Below are 27,768 nucleotides of genomic sequence, written 5' to 3'. Positions count from 1 at the left end.
TTAGGGCCGTGGCCCCAGGGCGCAAAAACGGGCTGCTGTGCTGCCGTGCTTCAGGGCGCGAAAATGGGACGCCGCCATGCATCGGGGTGCAAAAATGGCCGCCGCCATGCTGTGGGGTAGACAAACGGGCTGCTGCCACATTGCAGGTGCAAAAATGGCTGCTGCCGTGCCACGGGGCGCGGAATTGGGCCGCTGCTGCACTGTGGGACACAAAAATGGGGCACCACTGTGCCACGGGGCACAAAACTAGGCTGCTGCTGCATTGCAAAGTGCAAAAATGGCTGCTGCCACGCCACAGGGTGCAGAAACGAGGCGCTGCGCCACACAGGAACAAGGCAGGGCTGGGGAGTGTCACACGGGCGCTAGGCCCGCCCCCATTTGCAGGGCGTACGTGCTTGCGGCCCCGTGTGCGGGTGCACCCACGCGTGTAAAATGCTTTTCCCCTCCCTTGTCCTCCGGTCCGCCCACCGGCAAAGGTTGGTGACCTCTGTTCTGAAAGGCTGGTAGAATGGGAGGGGGGATTAGGGGTGAGCCACCCCCAACCACAAAAGGTGGGTCCTTTCCATCACTTACTTTACTGGCGGATTTTTGGGGACGCCGTTTGGGAATGGCTGCAATCAGTTTAAAGCTGGAAAGAAAAGAGAAGGGTGAAGCTTTTGCGGAGTCTCAGCAGGCACCCACCCCACCTTGTACGCCGAGGATTCGAACACGAGCCCCTCCAGCCACCACCACCTCCTCCTCCTCCTCCTCCTCCTCCTCCTCCTCCTCCTATATCCTGGCATCAGGAGGGCCATTGACTTACAAGACGTCCACGTGACGCGAGATGAAGACCCCTACTACCAGGAGGACCAGCCCGGTCAGGGTGAACAGTCCGACTATGACGATGGTGGGCACTGGGGACGAAAGAGAGATGGACCGTGATCAGCGGTTGTGAAAGGAAGACGTTCCCTTGGGTGTGTTGGTTCACAACCGCAGTTTGGGGGCAAGGGGTCAGGGGGTGAGGAAGCAAAGCTGGCAGCTGCCGAAGGGGCCCCGGCCATTGCACGACACCAGGACGTGGTGAGTGCTAGCCCAACTTGTCAGGAGAGTAATTTGGGGGTTCCCAACTGGAGCCGGGGCTGCGCAAGAGTGAGTAAAAATGAGATCCAGACGGCTGCGAGGAAAGAAGGAATATTTGCGCCTAAAAGCAAGGAGATTTTCTTTAGGGGCAGCGACAGAGAAACGGGGACCAGCGACAGAGTTTTATAAGGGGAGCTGGTGCTGGGTGTGGAAATGTCTAGGTGCTGATTCTAGGCTGACCCTTGAGGAGCGTGTGTGTGTGTGTGTGTGTGTGTGTGTGTGCGCGCGTGTATGTGTGTGTGTGTGTGTAAGTACGTATTCTTGTGAGCATGCAGTTCCTCTGGGAGACCCAATTTAATTGACTTTGGGCCAATCACCAGGAGACGGTGAGTTCTAGTCCCGCCTTAGCCATGAAACCCCACTGGGTGACTCTGGGCCAATCACCAGGAGACAGAGAGTTCTAGTCCCACCTTAGCCATAAAAGCCGACTGGGTGACTTTGGGCCAATCACCAGGGGATGGTGAGTTCTAGCTCCACCTTAGGCATGAAGGCCGACTGGGTGACTCTGGGCCAATCACCAGGTGACGGTGAGTTCTAGTCCCGCCTTAGCCATGAAAGCCGACTGGGTGACTGTAGGCCAGTCACCAGGTGACGGTGAGTTCTAGTCCCGCCGTAGGCAGGAAAGACGGCTGGTCTGAACGGGATGGGAGGCAAAGAAGCGGGAAAGAGGAGAGGGGAGGGCGGCGGCTTACGCTGGTAGGGGGGAGGGGGCCCACTGTCGATGCTCCCCCCAAAGCCTGGATCGGTGCATGAGGGAGGGGCCCATCCGTAAGAGCAATGGCAGTTCCGCTTGCTGTTGCAGACCTGAAAGCAAAGAAGGAGATGTCGTGGGTGGGCGAGGTCCACTGCCCCCCCCCCCGGACAGGCCCAGAAGGAAGAGCTTCACACTCCCAGAGCCAGGAAGCGGTGAAATCTCCCAGGATGGACAATTCAGGGAGAATTCCTTTGATTCACACTGTTGCGGCCGCCATCTTCATTTTTTTTGTCTGGGGGTGGGGGCACCCTTGGGCACGGGTTAGGCACCCGGCTTTGCCCCTTACCCCTCGGCTTCTACAGACGAAGGGATCGCAGTCGAAATCCAGCACAGCCACGTCCACACACGACCTATTTAAGCAGATCTAGAAAAGGAGAAAGATCTTTGCACCAAAGTCTGAACTCTTTTTTTTTCTAATGTAAAAGGTAAAGGTAAAGGTAAAGGTTCCCCCGCACATGCGTGCTAGTCGTTTCCGACTCTAGGGGCCGGTGCTCATCTCCGTTTCATAGCCGAAGAGCCAGCGTTTGTCCGAGGACGTCTCCGTGGTCATGTGGCCGGCATGACTAGACGCCAAAGGCGCACGGAACGCTGTTACCTTCCCACCGGAGTGGTCCCTATTTTTCTACTTGCATTTTTACATGCTTTCGAACTGCTAGGTTGGCAGAAGCTGGGACGAGTAACAGGCACTCACTCTGTTACGCGGCATTCGGGATTCGACCCGCCAAACTGCCAACCTTCTGATCGACAAGCTCAGCGTCCTAACCCACTGAGCCACCGCGTCCCTTTTCTAATGTATATTTTATTAATTTTTTTTTTAGGGCTGGGGTTAGGGTTAGGGTTTTTTTTAAAAAAAATAATAATAACATTCTTAATATTTGTCTGGGTTCATGTATTTTTTAAAAAACAATGAGTAATAATTAATTCCTGTATGATCACAATCAATACGTTAGTTACTCGCTCAATAGTCTTCTCCTGACTAATGTATGTTCAATGTTACACAGTACATATCACCTTCCTCTCTCTCTCTAACGCGTTTTTCTAGCCATTTTTAAAAGTCGTCCCGTGTTCTAAAGTACGCTGAGTCTTCTTTCTCTTTTGTCTTTAATGTCACTCTGTCCCTTTCTGCACAATCTTGAATTTTCTTAATTAGTTCTTTTTCCGTTGGTAAGTTTTCATTTTTAATTAATTAATTGATTGATTGATTTTATTTGTATACCGCCCTTCTCCCGAAGGACTCAGGGCGGTGAACAGGGCAATACATGTTAAAAAAAACAGAATACAAAAATTAAACAAAGATTAAACAAGTGCCCAGAACTCTTAGATAGATTAAAAAGCATTTAAAAGTAATAAAAACCCAACCCCCTCCCATCAGGCCAGGCCAGCTTGTTCAAAAAGATACGTCTTGAGATCGCGCCGGAAGGAGCGCAGGTCGGGCGCCATCCGGAGCTCAACCGGAAGACGGTTCCATAAATCCGGCGCGCCCACAGAGAACGTCCTCCCCCTGGGGGCCACCAGTCGGCATTCTTTGACAGGTGGCACCCTGAGGAGACCCTCTCTGTGGGAGCGTATTGGGCAGAGGGAAGTTGATGCCGGCCGCAGGTGCTCCCCAAGGTACTCCGGACCCATGCCATGTTGGGCTTTGTAGGTCAATACCAGCAACTTGAACCTCACCTGGAAGACAACTGGGAGCCAATGCAGCTCGCGGAGCAGAGGTGTAACATGGGAGTATCGGGAGACTCCCAACACAACTCTCGCGGCCGCATTCTGTACCAGTTGGAGCCTCCGAGTGGTCTTCAAGGGCAGCCCCATGTAGAGAGCGTTGCAGTAGTCTAAACGAGAGGTCACGAGCGCATGAGTGACCGTACGCAGGGCATACCGGTCTAGATAGGGCCGCAACTGGCGCACCAGGCAAACCTGGGTGAAGGCCCCCCAAGTCACGGCCACTATGTGGTCTTCCAAAGTAAGCTGTGAATCTAGGAGGACTCCCAAGTTGCGAGCCCTATCTACGGGGTGGTAATAACTCAATATTGGGCAAATGCAATTCTTGCTGCAGTTAGTACATGTAAAATTAAGTATATCCCTAATCTTTCTCGCAGTTTCCTCCTATTATGCCGGACAGAAACAGTCCTGGCTTAAAATCTGTACGTTCTTTTAGTCGTTTTTCTCCAACCGTACGTGTATTTTTGACCAAAATCTTTCAGCTTTAAGGCATGCCTGAAGTCTTACGACTTGCCCAAAAAAGTCATTTTTCTAGCAAGGACTTCTAGGGTACTTTGGAAAGAAAAGATGGACCTACAACTTCTGTTTCCCCCAGCCTTAGTTCAACAATCCCCTTGCCCGTCAAACTGGTAGCCCTTGAGCTACGACCCCAAAATTGAGCCCAAAATTTAAGTGAGTTTCCCCACCCTGGACTTACAACCGTAATTAAGTCCGGAGTTACTGTGGTCAGTTGTGCTGGCCATTAAGTGGACCACCGTGTAACCCTAAGCGTGATTTTACGACCTTTTTGGGAGCAGTCATTAAGCGAACGCCGTGGACATTAAGCAAACCCGTGGACCGCAACGGGCGTGTGTTAGCGAATTACGCACAATGACATTGCTCAGGGAGTGAGGGGTATAGAATCCGGGTGGTAAGTAACCTGGGAGAGATCTGTGGAAACTTTAAACGGTCCTTTAGATATTGAATTACCACACGTATCCCATCACATTTCCAGGGCTCCGTATTATGGTGGTTTTATTATGGTTTTACCTTAATTTAATATATTATCTCCTATATTGTAATGCAGCGGCCCCAACCTTTTGGGCACTAGGGACTGGTTCCGTGGACAGAGGTTTTTCCCTGGACTGGAGGGGATGGGGCTTGTCTTGTTTGCGTGGACTGGTTGCTGGCATGTCGTGGCCCAGTGGGTTGGGGACCCCTGTTGTAATATATAGTTAGTCTGTCTGTCTGTCTGTCTATCTACCATCTATTTATTATCTCTCTCTCTCTATCATCTACCTATCTTTGTCTGTCTGTCTGTCTGTCTGTCCGTCCATCCGTCCATCCATCATCTATCTATCATCTATCTATCTATCTATCATCTATCTATCTATCTATCTATCTATCTATCTATCTATCTATCTATCTATCTCATCTATTTATTCTCTATCTATCATCTACCTATCTTTGTCTGTCTGTCTGTCTATCTATCTACCATCTATTTATTATCTCTCTCTCTCTCTATCTATCTACCTATCTTTGTCTGTCTGTCTGTCTGTCTATCTATCTATCTATCTATCTATCTATCTATCTATCTATCTATCTATCATCCATCCATCCATCTATATTTATCATCCATCCATCCATCCATCCATCCATCCATCCATCCATCCATCCATCTCATCTATCTATCATCTATCTATCTATCTATCTATCTATCTGTCTGTCTGTCTGTCTGTCTGTCTGTCTGTCTGTCTGTCTCTCTATCTATCTATCTATCTATCTATCTATCTATATATCTATCTATCATCCATCCATCCATCTATATTTATCATCCATCCATCCATCCATCCATCCATCCATCCATCCATCCATCCATCTGTCAGTCACTGCCTGTTCTCTGCAGATTCATTTCAATGTGCCCGGCTGTTCCTTTCCCCCCCAGTCGCCGCTCTCTGATGCCTGAATGAAGCCGAGGGCTCCGTCTTCAGCCCGTTCCCAACCCGGCTGGGCCAGACGCATCCCAAAGGCCCCGTATTCGGAGGGAGCTTCCCCGTCTCTTGCAGAGGCAAAGAAGAACCCCAGAAAACCTCGGAGGAGGCAGGCGGCTGGGGCTACCTTGTTGGGGCCGCAGCTGGTCCCATCTTGCACAGCTCCCAGGTCATAGACGTCCTCCCCGAGGTCGAATTCGGTCCCCCAGCACGTGGCGCCCTCCACCGGGGTCTGCAGGACGTCTTGCCTGGTCACGACGCTCGAGATTTTCCCCACGTTGACACACTGCACTCTTCCGCAAAGGACATCCCTTTGTCGCAGAGCAAGACAGAAGAACAGGATACGGGGAACTGGCAGCTGTCGTGTCACATTTTTTTGTGTGCAGGCGGCCCTCGACTTATCACCACCAACGAGCCCAGATTTGATGTTGGTTGCTAAGCGAGAAATTTCTCAAAGCGAATTTTGCCCCGTTGTACGACGCCTCTTGCCACATTTGCTACGTGCGTCGCCGCAGCGGTTAAGCTGGCAAAAGGGTTGCTGAGCGAATCTGCCTTCCCCGTTGACAGGAGGTCGCGAAAGGGGATCGCGTGACACCCCACCCCGCCCGGGACACTGCAACCGTCATAGGTACAAGTCAGTTGCCAAGCCTCCGAGTGTAAACCACGTGACCCTGGGGATGCTGCAACGGTCGTAGCTTTTTCAGAGTCGTTCTAACTTTGAACGGTCGCTGAATGAACCGTTGTAAGTTGAGGACTACTGCATGCTTTTTAATCTTATGCCTCTAACCCGCTTGTGTGAGTTAATAATCAGGCTTAAACTTTCTTGATTCACTGGAGAGTTCTTTGTCTCTAGACCCCCGCGGCCCCCCCCCCAATTTCCTTAGCACTTTGTCGCTGCCCTGACAGTTGTGGCTGTCCTAAACAGTGTTGCTCTCTGCCTGTGGTTTTAGACCGTGGCTTGATGCTGGTCTCAGCATGGCGGTGGTTTTTCCAGTGTTCCCAGCCAGCCTGGGCAAGCTGCCATGGGCAAGGAAGCCCACCTACTTCTCAAGACACTTCCGGAAGACGGAGCCGTCCTTGCCGCAGTTGCCGAAGCGGTCTCCCCGCATGTTCATCTCCTTGAAACAGCTCAGAGGGGCTTCCCGCGCACCTGGAGGGAGAAGCACAAGCTCAAGTGAGGCACTGATGAGGTTCCCTAGTTGGGGTCATGAAACCTCTGCAAGAAAATCACCACGCACCAAGGACCTCACAGTCGTCCTCCTCCTCCTCCTCCTCCTCCTCCTCTTCCTAGCACTGATGATGTTACTTAGCTGGGTCATGAAACGTCTGCAAGAGAACCACCCAGCTCAGAGAGCACCAAGGACCCTACAGGCCTGCCTTCCTTCCTTCCTTCCTTCCTTCCTTCCTTCCTTCCTTCCTTCCTTCCTTCCTTCCTTCCTTCCTCTTTCTCCTCCTCTTCCTCCTCCCTTCTAGCACTGATGATGTTCCCTAGTTTGGTTATGAAACATCTGCAAGAAAACCACCCAGCTTAGAGAACACCAAGGATCCTACAGTCCCTTCTTCCTTCCTTCCTTCCTTCCTTCCTTCCTTCCTTCCTTCCTTCCTTCCTTCCTTCCTTCCTTCCTTCCTTCCTTCCTCCCTCCCTCCCTCCCTCCCTCCCTCCCTCCCTCCCTCCCTCCTCTTCCTCTTCCCTTCTAGCACTGATAATGTTTCCTAGTTGGGTCGTGAAACATCTGCAAGAAAACCACCCAGCTCAGAGGACACCAAGGATCCCACATTCCTCCTCCTCCTCCTCCTCTCCTCCCTCCTCCCTCTCCATAAACTGCTGTCCCTTCCAGCATTGAGGATGCTACCTAGCTGGATCATGAAACCTCCACCCAAGGTCTGCCCGTCCAGAGCTCAAGGACAGCAGAAGCGGCCTGGAGAGAGGAGAGGTTGGCCTTACCCGGCCCAAAAAGAGCCTTGCAGTGTGTGTGGAGATCCAGGCAACGTCCCAGGAAACAATGGTTGTGGTTGCCACACGGGGTCCCGTCTTGCTTGTAGACGTCCATCGGACAGTCGTAGGAGGTCCCGTTGCAGAATTCCGGGAGGTCGCACTCCGAAGTGGCTTCTCTGCACCTGGTTCCCGTTTCGGAAAACTAGTGGAGGCAAGAGTAGAAGGAGAAGTTCAGATGGCCCTCAAAATCAACTGTGAGAGGGATCTCGGAGTCCTAGTGGACCATTGTGTAACTATGAGCCAGTCGTGTGCTTCAACTGCCCCAAAAAGCAGTTGGTGGAGCAGTGGGCTAATGCCTCCTTAAGTAACACCAGCTTGCCTGCAATTAGTGCAGGTTCGCATCCCACCAGGCTCAAGGTTGACTCAGCCTTCCATCCTTCCCAGGTAGGTAAAATGAGGACCCAGATTGTTGGGGGCAATTAAGCTGAATTTTGTAATAATGCCACTGGGCGGTGTGTGTGTGAAAGCCCTAATAAGCAGGCATAAAACATAGAATGAAGGCTACTGCTAAGCTTGTAAGCCGCCCTGAGTCTTCGGAGAAGGGCGGGATATAAATGGAATTAAAATAAATAAAATAAAAAGCCAACACAGTGCTAGGCAGCATTAACAGAGGGATAGAATCAAGATCACGTGAAGTGTTAATACCACTTTACAATGCCTTGGTAAGGCCACACTTGGAATGCGGCATCCAGTTTTGGTCACCACGATGTAAAAAAAGATGTTGAGACTCTGGAAAGAGTGCAGAGAAGAGCAACAAAGAGGATCAGGGGACTGGAGGCTAAAACATATAAGGAACAGTTGCTGGAATTGAGGATGTCTAGTTTAATGAAGAGAAGGGTGAGGGGTGACATGATAGCAGCGTTCAGTATCTCAGGGGCTGCCGCAAAGAAGAGGGAAGTCAAGCTATTCTCCAAAGTGCCTGAAGGCAGGACAAGAAGCCACGGATGGAAACTAACCAAGGAGAGAAGCAACCTGGAATTAAGGAGAAATTTCCTGACAGGGAGGACAATTATCCAGTGGAACAACCTGCCACCAGAAGCTGTGAATGCTCCAACACTGGGAGTTTTTAAGAAGAGACTGGACAGCCATTTGCCTGAAATGGTATAGGGTTTCCTGCCTGAGCAGGGGGTTGGACTAGATGACCTCCAAGGTCCCTTCAAATTATTATTATTATTATTATTATTATTATTATTATTATTATTATTATTATTATTATTATTATTATTATTATTATTATTATTATTATTATTATTATTAGCCTGTGGCAACGTCCTGTGGGCCTTTTGTGGTTCAATTTTTCTAACTCACCACAATCCCAAAGGCCCTCTGTGGCTTACGGAGAATATATGACACAATAAAAACATCCACATGTGCAGGTGGTCCTCGACTTATGACTGCGACCGAGTCCAAAATTTCTGTTGGTCAGTGAGAGGGGTTGTTAAGTGAGTTTTGCTCCACGGAACATGTGACCACGAGGATGTGGCAGCAGTCGTAAGTGTGAAAAATGGTCGTAAGTCCCTTTTTTCAGTGCCGTCATAACTTTGAGTGGTCCCTAAATGAATCGTTCTAAGTCAGGGACTCTCTGTAAAGGACCTATCTGACCTTTTTCGTTTGACTTTATCAGCAAAGATCAGGAGCTGCAGTTCCCACTGAAATCCCTCTGGGCCAGGGAAGCTCCTGAATTCTCCCCCCACCATAAAGTGGGAGGGGTCTCTGGAGGGTCTCTGTTCATAACTATCTCCCAACAACAGAGAGGAATGATTAAATATCGGAAGGAAGGAAGGAAGGAAGGAAGGAAGGAAGGAAGGAAGGAAGGAAGGAAGGAGGGAGGGAGGGAGGGAGGGAAGAAGGAAGGAAGGAAGTAAGGAAGGAAGGAAAGAAGGAAGGAAGGAAAGAAGGAAGGAGGGAGGGAGGAAGGAAGGAAGGAAAGAAGGAAGGAAGGAAGGAAAGAAGGAAGGAAGGAGGGAGGGAGGAAGGAAGGAAGGAAGGAAGGAGGGAGGGAGGGAGGGAGGAAGGAAGGAAGGAAAGAAGGAAGGAAGGAAAGAAGGAAGGAGGGAGGGAGGGAGAAAGGGAAGGAAGGGGAAGAAGTAAGGCGAGAATGAGAGGAAGAATTTAGGAAAGAAGGAAGGGAAGAAGGAAGATAGAAAAGAAAAAGGGAGGAAGGAAGAAGAAGAGAATGAGACAAGGAAAGAAAGGAAGGAAAGAAGGAAGGAAGAAAGAAAGGGGAGAAGGGAAGGAAGAACACGAGGAAGAATTTAGGAAGGAAGGAGGGAGGGAAGGAGGGAAGGAAGAAAGGAGAAAGGGACAGAGGGTGGAAGGAGGAAGGAGAGAATGAGACAAAGAAGGAAGGAAAGAGAAAGGGAGGGAGGAGGAAGGAGAGAATGTGACAAGGAAGGAAGGGAGGAAGGAGAGAATGAGACAAAGAAAGAAGGAAAGAGAAAGGGAGGGAGGGAGGAGGAAGGAGAGAATGAGACAAGGAAGGAAGGGAGGAAAAAAGGAAGGAACAGAAGGCTGCCAACCGCAGCTGTCAGTGTCACTTTGGGAAATAACCCCACCAACATTTATATTAGCTAAACAACGCACGCGACGCAGGAGCGGCCGAGGGAAGAGCAGTCTCCGTCCCGCCTCTCCTCCTGAAGACATTTCCCCCTTCCTTCCTTCCTGCCCCTGGCCTGGAGACCTTTGACCTTACCTTACACTTCTCGCAGCAGAGCCCGTACAGGCAGTCGATGTCTTTTCTGAATTTGCAGTCCTTGCGGCAACACTCGTTCTTCTGGCATTCCTGCGACAAGAGGGATGGCAATCTCGTTCAGCCGCACCCCGATGCTACCCCTAAAATATCCACACACCCCCACAAAAAAAATATACATCTCTCATTAAAGGAATCCAAAACTTACACCGGGTCCTTTGAGGCTGGGGTATTTTTCATTCATGAGTACAATTCGGATGGCTGATGTCCCTTCTTCCTGTTCAAAGAGACAGAGAGAGATCAACAACCGGCGCTGATATTGTCGCTTTCTTAAATATCTCCGCCACAGAGATAGTACCGGTGTTCCTCGACTTACGACCGCGACAGCGCCCAAAACTTATCTTGCTAAGCGAAGAATTTGTTAAGCGAGACTCGCACCATCTCAGGACGTTTGCTCACCAAAGTTCTTAAGGGAATCGCTGCGGTTGATCAGTTAGTCACACGGTCGTTAAGTGAATCCGGCTTCCCCCCGCTGACTTTGCTCATCAGGAGGTCGCAAAAGGGGATCACGTGACCCCCGCCTGGGGACGCTGCAAGCGGCGTAAGTAGCTGCCAGTTGCCAAGGGCCTGAATTTTGATCGCGTGACTGTGGGGGATGCTGCAAGATTCGTCGGTGTGAAAAATGGTCCTAGGTCCCTTTTTGCCGTTGTAACTTGGAACAGTCACTAAACGAATAGTTGTTAAGTCGAGGACTAGCTGTAATGAACTGGAGGATGAGAGTTCAGCAGCAACAAACTCAAAGGTTCTGAGTCAGGGGTCTTCAAAATGTGGCCCTTTTAATGACTTGTGGACTTCAACTCCCAGAATTCCTCAGCCAGGCACGCTGGCTGAGGAATTCTGGGAGTTGAAGTCCACAAGTCATCAAAGGGCCAAGTTTGAAGACCCCTGCATTCCTCTGCTATGTCAAGAGGCACCGAGATAAATCAATTTCCTATCAAGGGCCCTGATCAGGGGATCACTTCTGATCATTCGTGGTTCTGTCTCCCTTTGAGAGGAATCCTCCCACAATATATTTTCTCTGGGAAAGACTGTATATATTTAATTTTACATGTACGAACTGCAGCAAGAATGGTATTTGCCCAACGTGAGAAAAATGAAAACTTATCAATTGCAGAAGAACGAATTAAGAAAATTCTAGAGTGTGCAGAAATGGATAGATTGACTTTAAAGGTAAAAGAGAAGGAAGACTCAGCGTACTTTGGAACATGGGATAATTTTTATCAATGGCTAGAAAAACAAGTTAGAGAGAAAGGAATGTGATATGTAAGGTTGAATATATACTAGTAAGGAAGACTATTGTGCATTAGTTGACATATTGTTTAGGATAATTACTATTCGTTGTTTTTTAAAAAAATATGTGAACCCAGACAACATTTATTTATTTATTTATTATTGGGACTTATATGCTGCCCTATCTCCCGAAGGACTCAGGGCGGCTAACAACAGTAACATATAATAAATACAGAAGTTAAGATAAAAATTAAAATTAAAGGCCTCTGTACAATAAATTAAAATTAAAATTAAAATAAATTAAAAGTTAGAGTTAAAAATTGTAAATATAATTAAAATGCCTGTCAGTCCAGGTCAGCCTGGTGGAACAGGAGTGTTTTGAGGCCGCGGCGAAAGGACCGGAGATCCGGGGCCATCCGAAGCTCAGGGGGGAGCTGGTTCCATAGGGCTGGCGCTCCCACAGAGAAGGCCCTCCCCCTGGGGTTCGCCAGTCGACATTGTCTGGCCGACGGTACCCTGAGGAGGCCTTCTCTGTGTGAGCGCACTGGGCGATGGGAATTTGTTCCCGGCAGCAGATGGTCCTGCAAGTATCCCGGGCCTAAGCCATGTAGGGCTTTAAAGGTAAGTACCAGCACCTTAAATCTCACCCGGAGGGCAACCGGTAGCCAATGCAGCTCACGCAGGAGGGGTGTAATATGGGAGTATTGGGGTGCTCCCATCACTACCTGCGCGGCCGCACTCTGCACCAGTTGAAGCCTCTGGGTGGTCTTCAAGGGCAGCCCCATGTAGAGAGCATTGCAGTAATCTATACGGGAGGTAACGAGTGCGTGGGTGACTATGCGTAGGGCATCTCGGTCCAGGAAGGGGTGTAACTGGCGTATCAGGCGAATCTGGGCAAATGCCCCCCTAGCCACGACTGTTGGCTAAATATTAAGGATGTTATTTTAAAAAATCCTAACCCCAACCCCGACCCCACCCTATTCCTAATCCTATAAATATATATTTTCTCTGGGAAATTTGTCTATTTGTGGCTTCTGCTTGAGATCAGACTTGGCTTTCCAGAGAGGACAATCTTCTGGGTGGAAGACCCGTGTCTCGCGAGACCCCCCACGTCTCCATCTCTCCATCAATCTGTCTTTCATGATAGTCAATAAGACCATCAGCCTCCAGAAGCTGTGAATGCTCCAACGCTGGAGGTTTTTAAGAAGAGCCTGGACAACCACTTGTCTGAAATGGTATCGGGTTCCCTGCCTGAGCAGGGGGTTGGACTAGAAGACCTCCAGTGTCCCTTTCAGCTCTGTTTATTCTGCATTCTAAGAGCCGCGGATCTTATTGAGGCCTTGTCAATTATCATCTTTGCAAACCAAGTAAAGGCAGGCCTTTAAGCAGCGGAGAAGACCCAAAGCAACATCCTTCGCTTCAAAGAAATAATCTCATTTTCACCATATTGATGGAGCAATAACTTACAGTGATGGTTTTGGGCTGTAGGTGGTGAGGAAATAAAAAACGATCACGAACTCTTTGCATCCACTGGTTAGGAGAGAAAGAGAGAATTACAAAGACTTTGATGAATAGCTTTTTATTATTATATTAACGTCATGTCTGTCTGTCTGTCTGTCTCTCTCTCTCTCTCTCACACACACACACAGACACACACAGAGACACACACACCTATATATTATCTGGTTATTAAATCCTGATTGGATACCAAGCAGTCTGTAACTACAATATGGGTTAGATTTATATATATATATATATATATATATATATATAAAAGAGCATTAGCATTTTCTACAATTGTACCCCGAACATTATTTTTAAGTTATTTTTTTTTCCTGGCAAGTACTTAATTTGTCAAACATCATTAAGAGCCTTGGTGGAGCAGTGGGCTGATGCCTCCTTAAGTAACACCAGCTGCCTGCCATGAGTGCAGGTTCGAGTCCCACCAGGCTCAAGGTTGACTCAGCCTTCCATCCTTCCCAGGTAGGTAAAATGAGGACCCAGATTGTTTGGGGCAATTAAGCTGACTTTGTAATAATGCCGCTTGGGGTGTGTGTGAAAGCCCTAACAAGCAGGCATATACATAGAATGAAGGCTATTGCTAAGCACATTGGTTTGTGCTTTAGATTGTAAGCCGCCCTGAGTCTTCGGAGAAGGGCGGGATATAAATGGGATTAAAAATAAAATAAAATAAATAAATCATGGATGTCATTCAGTCTTCCTACCTCACCAAGTTTTATTTGACCCACTCACGTGAAGCTGTCGCTGTTTTCCACCTTCTTTCAGAAAGGTGCTTTGGATCCAGGTTCCTCCTATGTCCTAAGAATGGAAGACAAAGACCCTCACTGCTTTAGGGACCCTTACCACTCCTTTTCTCGACTTGCAAAAGACGGTGACCCTGTCTTGTGAAGTTGAAAAAAATAAAATAAAATAAAAATCCATCAGGACAAAACAGAAACCCCCTCAAAAAACCCAGCGGGCTTTTCTTGTCTAGGGCAGGACTGGAACTCATGGCCTTCTGGCGATTGGCCCAAAGTCACCCCGTTGGCATTTATTTCTTTTATTTGATTTCAATTGTGTTCATTAAGTTGAAGGCTACCTGGATATCTGGTGGTGTTTTGTTTTTGTTTCTTTGAACCGCCGAAAAAGGAACATTTCCTCTAAATTCAGCCTATCTACATTTTATTTATTTATTTAATTTCCATTTATATCCCGCCCTTCTCTGAAGACTCAGGGCGGCTTACAAGCTTAGCAGTATTTAATAAATAAATAATGCAATATGATTTGGACTGGGCTTATTGCCGGCCCCAGCAGGAAATGTCCAATTCAAAGTAAAATTTTGAAAGTTTTATTCCAATTTTAGCCTGATTTGTATAAACGGCTTGTCTTCTGACGGATGGGGGGGGGGAATCACACCTTTTGCCAAGCGCAGGGGTCTTCAAACATGGCCGTTTCATGACTTGTGGACTTCAACTCCCAGAATTCCTCAGCCAGGCATCTTCCCTCCCAGCAGGCTGGGAGTTGAAGTCCACCCTTTAAAACAGGGGTTTTCAAACTTGGCCCTTTCATGAGTTGTGGACTTCAACTCCCAGAATTCCTCAGCCAGGCACTTTGGCTGAGGAATTCTGGGAGTTGAAGTCCACAAATCATGAAAGGGCCAAGTTTGATGACGCCCTAGCCAAGGGTGACTTAATGTCTAACCCAGGAGTCCTCAAACGTGGCCACTTTAAGACTTGTGGACGTCAACTCCCAGAGTACCCCAGCCAGCCATGCTGGCCGAGGAGTTCTGGGGGTTGAAGCCACAAGTCTTAAAATGCACACGTTTGGCTGGCAGGGGAATTCTGGGAGTTGAAGTCCACAAGTCATGAAACGGCCATGTTTGAGGACCCCTAGTCTAACCTCTTCAATTCCGCAGTCGCATTGTTCATCCTGGTTATCCACGACGCCGTTTCCACACTCCTTCATGCTAAACACCTGGGCAGGTTTGTTAAGCAAACAGGTTTTTTCAGGTTTTTGGATCACTTTCAAATATTCCAGCCTGCTGCAGTTACTCAGTCTGGAGCAGTTCCTGTAAGACAATCCGTGGTTATCCTGTAAGCTGTCATTATTTATAACGCATTTCTTGTACCTTGTCTTCTATACTATTGTATTCTGTTCTGTTCCTTTCTGTTCCATAATTGATTTTATAATTGGGTCTGCATCTATAAATTCTGTTCTGTCCTGTCCTGTCCTGTCATATCCCCTATTCCATTCCATTCCATTCCATTCTTATTCTGTAATTCTATTCTATTCCATTCCATTCCATTCTTATTCTGTAATTCTATTCTTATTCTGTAATTCTATTCTATTCCATTCCATTCCATTCTGCTCTATTCCATTCCATTCTTATTCTGTAATTCTATTCTTATTCTGTAATTCTATTCTTATTCTGTAATTCTATTCTTATTCTGTAATTCTATTCTATTCTATTCTATTCTATTCTATTCTATTCTATTCTATTCTATTCTATTCTATTCTATTCTATTCTATTCTATTCTTATTCTGTAATTCTATTCTATTCCATTCCATTCCATTCTGCTCTATTCCATTCCATTCTTATTCTGTAATTCCATTCCATTCCATTCCATTCTTATTCTGTAATTCTATTCTTATTCTGTAATTCTATTCTTATTCTGTAATTCTATTCTATTCTATTCTATTCTATTCTATTCTATTCTATTCTATTCTATTCTATTCTATTCTATTCTATTCTATTCTATTCTATTCTATTCTATTCTATTCTATTCTATTCTATTCTATTCTATTCTATTCCATTCCATTCCATTCCATTCCATTCCATTCCATTCTATTCTATTCTATTCTATTCTATTCTATTCTATTCTATTCTGTTCTATTCCACTGTATTTTCAAAACTAAGAACGAGGCGCCCGGTGCAACTTACGCTGGGCCCGAAGTCAGCATCAAACAGCTGCCAAACACTGTGCAGTTACAGTCGCATTTTCTGGCTACGTTTGTGGGTGCGTCATCGTGCGTGAAGCCGAGAGAATGACCCAGCTGGTGGGCGATGGCTTCGGCGTCAAATTGAGGCCTTTTATGCATCTGTAGACCATGAGACAAGAGTTAGACAAGAGGCCAGAAAAGAAACGTGCTGGTAAATACAGGCACTCCTCGACCGACCGCAATTGACTCTGACCAGCTGTCTGCAAGGAGCATAAATCCTGTCTATCCTCTTCTTAAAAACTTCCAGTGATGGAGCATCCACGATTTCTGGTGGCAGGTTGTTCCACTGGTTAATTGTCCTCACTGTCAGGAAGTTTCTCCTTAATTCCAAGTTGCTTCTCTCTTTGGTCAGTTTCCAACCGTTGTTTCTTGTCCTTCCCATCTGGTGCTTTGGTGAATAATGTGACCCCCCTCATCTCCTTTGTGGCAGCCCCTCAAATACTGGAACGCTGCTATCGTGTCTCCCCTATTTCTTCTTTTCTTTAGACACTAGCCAGACACAAGTCCTGCATGGGTTTTTTTTGTGTATTTTAGTCTCCCGGCCTTGGATCATCTTAGTTCCTCTTCTCTGAACGTTTTCCAAACTCTCAACGTCTTTTTTGTGATATGGCGACCAAAACTGGCCACAGTATTCCAGGGGTGGTCCTATTAGGGTTTTACAAAGCGGTAATAACACTCCGCGTGGTCTTGATTTTACGCCTCTGTTTATACAACCCAGGATTGTGTTAGCTTTTTTGGCTGCCACCCCGCACGGCTGGCTCACGGTCAAGCGATCGTCCACTGGGACTCCGAGGTCCCTCTCGCAGTGGCAGTCTTTGAGCCGTCTGTTCCTTCTTGTCACACTCCTGACCGCTGCAGGATCCCCATGGTCAAGCGATTTAAATTCCCATGCTTGGCAACTGGTTCACGTTTATGACGGTCGCAGTGTCCCAAGGTCAGGTGACCCCCTTTGGGGACTTTCCGACAAGCGAGGTCAAGGGGGAAAGCCAGATTCATTTCACAACCGTGTTGCTAACTTAGCCAATGCAGGCATTCGCTTAACAACGGGGGCAAGGAAGGTTGTGTGAAAGGAGGCAAAACTCACGGAAGAAATGTCTCGCTTAGCAACGGAAAGTCCCTGTCGTTCAGATTCTTCAAGGCGATAAACTTGTCTTCATTCGATCTGCTCTGGCTCCCGGTTTCTTGCACTCCCCACCGACCCCCACATTAAGGGAAGCAGCCCCCCACTGACCCCCCAAGGTGCAAAAGGCATCGGAGACGGAGAACCCCGCTACCTGGATGACGCTGACGGACACATGAGAGGGATGACAAAATCGTTCCCCCCACGAAAGTCCAGGAAGATTCCCGGTTGCCCTGAAAAAAGCACAGAAAGTAGGACGCAGGTTATTCTTCCCAAAAACGAAATAAAACACACGGCCATTGCTAATTCCCTCGATCACCTTTCCAGGTGATGCTCAATCAAGCCCAACGGGTGGGTCATTTTCCCAAAGGGAGGAGAGAGGGAAGGCTTACGTCATCAAACCAGCGTGGTCAAAATGCTCGCGATGCCGAAGGTGGTACCGGACGTACTTATAAAAGGCGTTCAAGTTCAGAGACGGCTCGTGAGGATGGAGGGTCACGTAGTCTTTCTCCGTCCAGATCTCCAGGCCGACCAGGTAAACGTGGAGGCCCAGCGGGAGGAAGATCTGAGGAACGGAAAAGAGAAACTTCTCAACGCCGGGTGGAACAAGGGGGACAGGATAGCAGTCTTCCAGTCTCTCAGTACATTGAAAGCATCCTAGCTGAGGAATTCTGGGAGTTGAAGTCCGCAAGTCATAAGAGAGCCAAATTGGAAGACCCCTGATTTAGATTTGATTTGATTTGATTTGATTTGATTTGATTAAATTTATATGCCGCCCTTCTCCCTGAGGACTCAGGGCGGCTCACAACAATAAAAAATTAAAAAACATAGAGTAAAAAATTTAAATTTTTTTTAAAAAGAGAATTAATTTAGAGGGTTGTTGAGGCCACCTGGAGGCTTACCTGTGTCTTCAGGGTCACCTGAGAGGTGCAAATGGGGGTGGAGCCTCGTTGGGTCTGCCGAAAGGACTGTGTTGTGTAGCTGTGCTTTCTGCAGGGTATTTCAGCCGTTCCAAGAAGGCATTTGCACCACTCAGCTGATCCTGAGGAAACAGACAAACCTCCAAGTGGCCTCAACGACTCTCTAAAAAGTACAAATGACCAGCCGGTCGTAGTGACCGGTCATAAGTGACGACCGGTCCCCACACTTATGACCATCACACGATTGCCATTTGCAACCTTCCCAACCGGCTTCCGATAATCAAAGAGTGGGGATTAAGTCAGATTCGCTGAACGACCTTAGCAGAAAAGGTCGTAAAGTGAGGCGTCATCGCTATCTGCGACCTTCCCAGGTGTCTTCTGACAAACAAAAGTCAGTGGGAGGGGAAGTTGGATTCACTTAACGACCAATGCGATTCACCTAACAGCTACAGTGATTCACTTAACAACCAGGACAATCATGATTTACTTAACAGCCGCCTTGCTTAGCAACGGAAATTTGGGACCCAAATGTACCCATAGGTCGAGGACTACCAGTATCTGGAATGTCTCTCTCTCTCTCTCTCCCTCTCTTTCTCTCTCACTCTTTCTCTCTCTCCCCTTCTCTCTCCCCTTCTCTCTTTCTCCCTCTCTCTCTTTCTCTCCCTCTCTCTGTCTCTCCCTCTCTTGCTCTCTTTCTTTCTCTCTCTTTCTTTCTCTCTCTTTCTTTCTGTTTCTCTCCCTCTCTCCCTCTCTCCTTCTCTTTTTCTCTCTCCCCCTCTCTCTTTCTCTCTCTCCCTCTCTTTCTCTCTCACTCTTTCTCTCTCTCCCCTTCTCTCTCCTTCTCTCTTTCTCTCTCTTTCACTCTCTCTCCTTCTCCCTCTCTCTCTCCTTCTCTCTTTCTCTCTCCTTCTCTTTCTCTCCCTCTCTGTCTCTCCCTCTCTTGCTCTCTTTCTTTCTTTCTTTCTTTCTCTCTTTCTGTTTCTCTCCCTCTCTCCCTCTCTCCTTCTCTTTCTCTCTCTCCCCCTCTCTCTTTCTCTCTCTCCCTCTCTTTCTCTCTCACTTTCTCTCTCTCCCCTTCTCTCTCCTTCTTTCTCTCTCTCTCTCCTTCTCTCTCTTTCTCCCTCTCTCTTTCTCTCTCTCCTTCTCTCTCCCTCTCCTTCTCTTTCTCTCCCTCTCTCTGTCTCTCCCTCTCTTGCTCTCTTTCTTTCTCTCTCTTTCTCTCTCTCTCTCTCTCTCTCTCTCCCTCACACAAACAAATGGCTGCCATCAGAGGAACATGGTTATTCAGCGTTTGCCCTTAATGTGGTTTTAAGTCTCAGTTTACTTACTGTGTAAATGTGGTGCATCATATGGAACACTACGGACACCAAAGCGGTTTCATTACTACCGTAAAGGAGAAACTTAAAGGGAAGGAGAAAGAGAAGAGAAGCAGCTTAACCCCACATAGTTACACAGTGCATCCATTCATGCTGTTGCCCGCAGGCGTTTGGGTCCAGCGACGTGTGGTTAAAATGAGATGGCGGCTTTCAGCTCAGAGGGTGGCGAGCTGCATTGGGGTATGGCAGCTGTTCCTGACGTGTACAATGGCCAGAGCAGGGATTCTCAACCTCCGCTGCTCGAAGGCCGGTGGACTTCCATTCCCAGATTTCCCCGGCCGGCCTCGCACTTCCCTCCACACATCTTTAAGTTGCCAGGAGGGAGAAACCCTGGCCTACAGTCACCGATGGCCACGTAACTCCTAGGAATGAATTTATTTATTTATTTATTTATTATTACATTTATATACCGCCCTTTCCCGAAGGACTCAGGGCGGTTTACAGGGTGATTAAAAAACCAAGATACAAAAGTTGAAAACAAATTTTGTAAAAAATTATATTTGTCCCTGCATAAATAAAACCCCAGTTAAAGTAAGATTAATCCTCAGCCTGGGCCAGAGAGCTCGAAGAGCCAGGTCTTCAGGTCCCGGCGGAATGAACGGAGGTCTGGGGCAGTCCTCAGCTCCACTGGCAGCTGGTTCCACAGGGCAGGCGCGCCCACTGAGAAGGCCCTATCCCTGGGTGTCGTCCGCCAGCAGTCTCTTACCGGTGGCACCCTGAGGAGACCCTCCCTGTGGGAGCGCACTGGATGAAGGGAGCTTGATGCCGGCAGCAGGTGTTCCCTCAAATATCCCGGACCCAAGCCATTCAGGGCTTTATAGGTCATCACCAGCACCTTGAATCTCACCCGGAGGGCAACTGGAAGCCAATGCAGCTCGCGGAGTAGAGGTGTTACATGGGAGTATCAGGAAACCCCCATCACGACTCGCGCGGCCGCATTCTGCACCAGCTGAAGCCTCCGAGTGGTCCTCAAGGGCAGCCCCATGTAGAGAGCGTTGCAGTAGTCTAAGCGGGAGGTCACGAGCGCATGAGTGACTGTGCGTAGGGCATCTCGGTCCAGATAGGGTCGCAACTGCCGCACCAGGCGAACCTGGGCAAAAGCCCCCCTGAATGAATAACAAACAAACAAACGAATAAAAAAATCCCTGCACATCTAAGACTTTGTATTTGGGTAGACTGTCTACAATTTTCTGGACTTAAGACCTGTCTCAATCAAATGAATGAATGAATGAATGAATAAATAAATAAATAAATAAATAAATAAATCAATCCCCTGCACATCTAAGACTTTGCATTTGGATAGACTGTCCAATGTTTAATGGACTTAAGACTTGTCTCCATCCAGATCACCTTCCTGACTCCACAAGTGGACCCCAATCTAAAAATAAAAAATCTCCACATCTTTTTATATTGCCACAATATATATAAAAAAAAAGATGTTGAGACTCTGGAAAGAGTGCAGAGAAGAGCAACGAAGATGATCAGGGGACTGGAGGCTAAAATATCACAAGGAATGGTTGCTGGAATTGGGAATGCCTAGTTTTAATGAAGAGAAGGACCAGGCGCGACATGACAGCAGACTTCCAGTATCTCAGGGGCTGCCCCAAAGAAGAGGGAGTCAAGCGATTCTCGGAAGCGCCTGAAGGCAGGACAAGAAGCAATGGATTGATTAAGGAGAGAAGCAACCTGGAACTAAGGAGAAACTTCCTGACAGTGCGGACAATTAACCAGTGGAACAACTTTGCCTTCAGAAGTTGTAAATGCTTCAACATTTTTTAAGAAGAGACTGGACAGTCATTTGTCTGAAATGGTATAGGTCAGGTCTCCTGCCTCCAAGATCCCTTCCAACACTGTTATTCTGCTATTCTGCTATTCCATTATTCTGTTATCCTTCCTTCCTTCCTTCCTTCCTTCCTTCCTTCCTTCCTTCCTTCCTTCCTTCCTTCCTTCCTTCCTTCCTTCCTTCCTTCCTTCCTTCTCCATAACTGGAGGTTTTCAAGAAGAGACAGGACAGTCCCCTGTCTGAAATGGGATAGAGTCTCCTGCTCGAGTGGGGGGGCTGGACTAGAAGACCTCTGAGGTCCCTCCCACCTCTGTGATTCTGTGATTTCCAGATCTTCTCTAAGCTACCGTGTCCAGAGGCAAACTTACCATGCTTTTGTCGGCAACGGCATAATATTCTAGGTATCGGCTGACTGTCCAGTTGAGGCCAGCGTGCTGGAATGAAAATGTCGGAAGCGGTTAGGGAGGCAACCCTCAGGGGGTCTCCACAAGGGCGGTCAAAAAATGTTGCAAAAATGAAGCGTCAACCCCATGTGGGCACCATCTTGACTCTTTTGACCTGCAGGTTGCATTGGGCACCAGGGAGCTTTTTAAAATGAGAGTCCTAAAAGGTTTCAGGTACAAAAATCAAAAGCTGCACAGATAGCTTACGACTTTAGGGACTGTTCAAAGGTACAACGGCAATAAAAACTGCGACCTACGGCCGTTTTTCACACTTACGACCGTCGCAGCATCCCCAGGATCGTGTGATCAAAATTCGGACGCTTGGCAAGTCGCATAGGATAGTTGCAGCGTCCCGTGTGTGTGTGTGGTGTGTGTGTGTGTGTCCCGTGATCCCCTTTTGCGACCTTCTGACAAGCAAAGTCATTGGGGGAAGCCAGATTCACTTAACAACTGGGTTACGAACTTAACCACTGCTTAAGTGATTCGCTTAATAACTGTGGCGAGGAAGTTCGTGAAATGGGGCAAAACTGGATTTGGGTTTGGCCAGTCTAGAGAAAAGGAGGAGGGGGGGGGACATGATAGCAGCCTTCCAGTATCTCAGGGGCTGCCCCAAAGAAGAGGCAGTCAAGCTATTCTCCAAAGCGCTCGAAGGCAGGACGAGAATCAACGGATGGGAACTCATCAAGGAGAGAAGCAACCTAGAATTAAAGAGAAACTTCCTGACAGTGAGAACAATTAACCAGTGGAACTCCTTGCCTCCAGAAGTTGTGGGAGCTTCATCAATGGAGGTTTTTAAGAAGAGATTGGATAGCCATTTCTCTGGATTGGTATAGGTTCTCCTCCTGCTTGAGCAGGGGGATAATAATAATAATAATAATAATAATAATAATAATAATAATAATAATAATAATAATAATAATAATAATAATAATGTTGGAAGGGACCTTGGAGGTCATCTAGTCCAACCCCCTGGTTAGTTGTTCTAACTGGAACAACTCCAAGGTCCCTTCCAACTCTGTTATTCTGTTATCTTTCCTTCCTTCCTTCCTTCCTTCCTTCCTTCCTTCCTTCCTTCCTTCCTTCCTTCCTTCCTTCTTTCCTTCCTTCCACATCACTGGAGGCTTTTAAGAAGAGACTGCACAGCCATTTGTCTGAAATGGTACAGGATCTCCTGCTTGAGCAGGGGGTTGGACTAGATGACCTCCAATGTCCCTTCAAACTCTGTTATTCTTCCTTCCTTCCTTCCTTCCTTCCTTCCTTCCTTCCTTCCTTCCTTCCTTCCTTCCTTCCTTCCTTCCTTCCTTCCTTCTCCATCCCTGGAGGCTTTTAAGAAGAGACTGGACAGCCCCTTGTCTGGAATGGTACAGGGTCTCCTGCTTGAGCAGGGGGCTGGACTAGATGTCCTCCAAGGTCCCTTCCCGCTGTATTCTGATTCTGGGCAAAAAGCAGCAGGTGTGTGTGCCTGCCCTTCGCACAAACAGAGTTGGTGTGTGAACGCCTGCGCCCGCTCAAATAAAGCTGCGTGCATACGCCCGCTCGCCTGCCACTTGCACAGCCCGGGGATTCAGGGACCCCTGCTGTGGAGCACGCAGGGAACTCCACCATGTCCAGTGTTTAAGCTGGCCTACCTCAAAGGGTTGTCAGGGGCGACGTTCTTAGCGCGACAAGGTTTGCATTCCCCTCAACAAAATCTCAGTTTTCCGGTGGGACGGAGACCAAGAGGCCAACTTACCTGCCTGGTGGAAACATCTGGATCTTCGTCAGTCCTCACCATTCTCACCTCTCTACCTGGCCCGCCTGCGCCGTCTTCGGCAATTCCCGCGCAGGGTACTTGTGGCTGAGGATCCCGTCGGTAAATGAAGTGCTGGAACGTGGAGGAATTTTCCACCGGCTGAATTTCGTAGGTTAAGGAGCCAAACTGTATATGTCCCCTGCAAGGAGGGAATAAAATGAAGATTGGGGGACAATGATTGTCAACCGCGGTTGGTTCAAGTTGATTAAAATACAGGTAGTCCTTGACTTACAACAGCTCATTTAGTGACCGTTCAAAGTTACATCGGCATTGAAAAAAGGGAGTTAGGGCTATGTTTCGCGACCTTTGCAGCATCCCCCCCCGTGGTCAAACGATCAAAATTCGGATCTTGGCAACTGACTCGCCTTTGTGACGGTCGCAGTGTCCCAAGGTCACGTGATCCACTTTTGCGACCTTCTGACAAGCAAAGCCAATGGGGGAAGCGAGATTCACTTAACAACCGGGTTGCTAACTTACTGGCCGCAATGATTCACTTAACAACGGTGGTAAGAAAGGTCGGAAAAGGGGGCTTAACTCACTAAATAGATGCTTCGCTTAACCACAGAAATTTTGAGCTCAGCCGTGCTCGTACGTTGAAGACCGCAGGTAAGTCCTCGACTTAGGACCACGGCGGAGCCCAAAATTTCTGTGGCTAAGCGAGACAGGAGTTAAGCATTTTACGACCTTCCTTGCCACGGTTGTTAAGTGAATCACTGCGGTTGTTAAGCGATATACACGGTCGGGAAGTGAATCTGGGTTCGCTCATTGACGTTGCTTGCCAAAAAGGTAGCAAAAGGGGATCACATGATCCCAGGATGCTGCGACCGTCATAACTATGAGTCAGTTGCCAAGCGTCCAAATTTTGATTACGTGACCCTGGGGACACTGCAACCATTATAAGTGTGAAAAATGGTCATAAGTCACTTTTTTCAGTTCCATTGTAACTGTTGTGATTCCTCACCAGCCCGTGGATCCGGCAGCTGAGTCTGAGGAATCAGAGGAGGAAGAGGAGGAGTGGCCTGGAGTGACATTAGAGTCAGAGGAAGGCTCTGAGGAGCTCCAAGACTTATAGTCGGACGAGGAGCCCGGCCCCTCTACTTGTTGTGATTCAGGGTCAGCCTGTGGGTTCGGCAGTTGGGTCGGACGACTCAGAGGAGGAGGAGGGGGGTGTTGAAGAGCTTGCTGAGGGGGTTGGACAGCTTGATGAGAGCCCCCAGCCAGGCCCCTCTCATCTGGTCACGATGCAGACCCAGCTGTGTGAGCCTGACAGCGTGGATGAAGATGACCCACAGCTGGCCCTGTTCAAGGACGCCCGACGCAGGAGGCAGTCAATCAGGAGTAAACAGAGGAAGGCAATGGGGCACCTCGGAAGGAGGCAGAGAGAAGCCACGCCCTGAACTGTATAAAAGGGGAATGCGTGGGAGGGCTGGTTTGCTGAAGGCAACCGCTTGAATAGCTCCTTTTTCATGGTTGGTGTCTTGTCTTGCTCTGTTTTATGTTAATAAATTTGGCAGGCTTTATTCCAGCCTCTTGCCGTTTGTAAAGGGGTTGTCCCTGCTTTTGCTGCAGGGCCGGTAGCAGGCTGGTACAGAACACTACTTGCCCTCAGGCTGAGACACAGCTGTGCTGGGAGTCTGAGTTGGACAGCGACGAAGCACAGCTGGGACAAATCGAGGATGCACGAAAGCGCCGGCAAGAGAAGCGAGTAGGACAGAGGAAGGCAATGGGGCGGCTCCAAAGGCCAAGGAGAAGGCCTTAGGAAGCCAGGCCTGGGCAGAATTATAAAAGGGAAGGTGTGGGAGGTGCTGGTTGCCGAAGGCCGCCGTGCATGTTGAGGATGGAGTTTCTGTGGACTGGGTTTGTTTGCCTTGGAGATTGACTCAGGTCTGTGAGAATAAAAGGGGTTGTTTTTTTTTCTTGCGGTTCCTGCCTGTTTCTTGGAAGAGGGCTTTCCCCTTGCGAGCATAACCAGGACTCACCTAGGCTGGGATAGAACAGTAACTTCGAACGGCCACTGTGAACTGACATGACATCTGAACTGCCCCGAAGACAAATTCATTTACGTAAAAGATGATGATGATGATTGTTGTTGTTATCATTATCATCATCATTATTATTATTACCAAAGCCCATTGCAGGTAGAGAGGACGACTTGAGAATCTGGGACTCCATCCACATAGCCGCTGTAATAGCAATTGTCCTGTAAAATCCAGGAATGGGTGGGGGTGGGGGGAAGGAAAGGAGAAAAAAAACAACCAATACATTTTCAGAATAAATTCAAACTGAACATTTGGCTCAGTCGATATATTTCCAAGATGGGATTCTTGCGAGGAAAAATAGCTTAGGACTTTCGTCACGCCTGACTTGGATTTTCGGAGATTAAGAGCTGCTTTTCGGAGACAAGAAATACTACGGAAGAATATGTCTCCCCCAGGGGCGGTGGGGTGGGTTGTCGTTTGGGATTCTGGTTGTGAAGCTCAAGGAGATTCACGCTGTTCACCAAAGCACCAGAGGGCAGGACGAGAAACAATGGTTGGAAACTAGTCAAGGAGAGAAGCAACCTGGAATTAAGGAGAAACTTCCTGACAGGGAGGACAATCAACCAGTGGAACAGCTTGCCACCAGAAATCGTGAGCGCTCCATCACTGGAGGTTTTTTTTAAAAAAAAGGCTGGACAGTCACTTGTCTGAGATGGTATAGGTTCTTCTGCTTGACCGGGGGGGTTGGACTAGAAGACCTCCAAGGTCCCTTCCAGCTCTATTCTGTTCTAGGGGGGAAATGATAGCAGGCTTCCAATATCTCAGGGGCTGCCCCAAAGAAGAGGGAGTCAAGCTATTCTCCAAAGCGCCTGAAGGCAGGAGAAGAAGCAACGGATGGAAACTAGTCAAGGAGAGAAGCAACCTGGAACTAAGGAGAAACTTCCTGACAGTGAGGACAATTAACCAGTGGAACTCCTTGCCTCCAGAAGCGGTGAATGCTCCAAGACTGGACTTTTTAAGAAGAGACTGGACAGCCACTTGTCTGAAATGGTATAGGGCCGTGGTGGCGAACCTATGGCACGCGTGCCATAGGTGGCATGCAGAGCCCTCTCTGTGGGCACACATGCTGTCGCCCCAGTCCTAAGCCTTCAGCTGGGTTTTATAAAACCTTTTCGCTTTAGGCCTCCGCCGCTGTGTGCAAAAAAAAAAAAAAAAGGTTAATCAATCTATCAATTTCAACTTCTCGCAGGAAAAAAAAAAGTTCTCGCAAAGTTGGGATTGATTGATTGAACCTTTTAGTCCCACCTAGTCTGCCGTTACCACCGCAGCGACACCCACCCAATGGGCCACGCCCACCCGGCACCCCACGATACATAAGTGGGTTTTGGGTTGCAGTTTGGGCACTCAATCTCTAAAAGGTTCGCTATTACTGGTATAGGGTTTCCTGCCTGAGCAGGGGGTTGGACTAGATGACCTCCAAGGTCCCTTCCAACATTATTATTATTAATAATAATGTTGGGGTGGCGGGGTATAAATGGAATATAAATAAAATAAATAAAATAAATTATTATTATTATTATTATTATTATTATTATTATTATTATTATTATTATTATTATTATTATTATTACGCAATGGACAGCCTGAAAGAGTATGGGGTCTCCTGCTTAAGCAGGGGGATGGACTAGAAGACCTCTGAGGTCTCTTCCAACTCTGTAATTCTGAAAAGAAAACCAGCCTTTTGATCGGAGCCCAGAAATGGGCAAGAAGACTTACCACAATTCGCTTAGTTAATTTCGTTGTGAGTTACACAACGACAACAAAGGTATTCTGTTCTATACTATTAGTTACAAACGGTACTGAAAAGGTGACTTATGACCGTTTCCCACACTTACGACTGCCACGCCAACCCCTTGGATTTACACTAGGATGCTTGATAACTGACTCACATTTACGACGGTCACGTGATCCCCTTTTGCAACCTTCTGACAAGCCAAGTCAACGGGGGGGAACCCGGATTCGCTTAACGACCGTGTTGCTAACTGAACAACTGCAGTGATTCGCTTACCGAAAATGTGGCAAGCCAGGTCGTAAAATGGGGCAAAACCCGCTTAACAAACTTCTCAGTTAGCAACATACATTTTGGGCTCCACTGTGGTCATCGGTTGAGGTGGGTCCCTGTACTAGATTTATGGACCATCAAAGACGCCAATAAAATTATACGCAGCCATGCATCACATTTACCTGAATATATGGATATTCTGCAACCAGCTCGCCCTTCACATTGTAGGTATAAACTGGCATATTTTCCCTGGCAA

The 27,768-nt window shown here is 47.9% G+C and overlaps 1 protein-coding gene across 1 annotated transcript; it reads right to left on the bottom strand.

Moving 5' to 3' along the window:
- Positions 1-27,754, bottom strand: LOC310640306 (disintegrin and metalloproteinase domain-containing protein 21-like; the record flags this gene model as incomplete). The annotated part of the gene is made up of 20 exons (XM_083362521.1): positions 1-200; positions 579-628; positions 803-893; positions 1,812-1,923; positions 2,160-2,237; positions 5,534-5,873; positions 6,607-6,712; positions 7,508-7,700; positions 10,251-10,340; positions 10,456-10,524; positions 13,791-13,856; positions 14,937-15,105; positions 15,979-16,136; positions 17,312-17,390; positions 17,550-17,722; positions 19,406-19,477; positions 21,605-21,670; positions 23,412-23,610; positions 25,595-25,671; positions 27,695-27,754. The coding sequence occupies 20 exons, from the start codon at positions 27,752-27,754 to the stop codon at positions 1-3; spliced, it is 2,448 nt and encodes an 815-aa protein (XP_083218647.1).
- Between the last annotated feature and the right edge of the window lie 14 nt (positions 27,755-27,768).

This window comes from Vipera ursinii, assembly GCF_947247035.1.
Source record: "Vipera ursinii genome assembly, chromosome: 4".
NCBI classification, from domain to species: Eukaryota; Metazoa; Chordata; class Lepidosauria; order Squamata; family Viperidae; genus Vipera; species Vipera ursinii.
The sequence above is the reverse complement of the archived record's forward strand: the minus strand, read 5'-3'. Positions and strand labels throughout refer to the sequence as shown.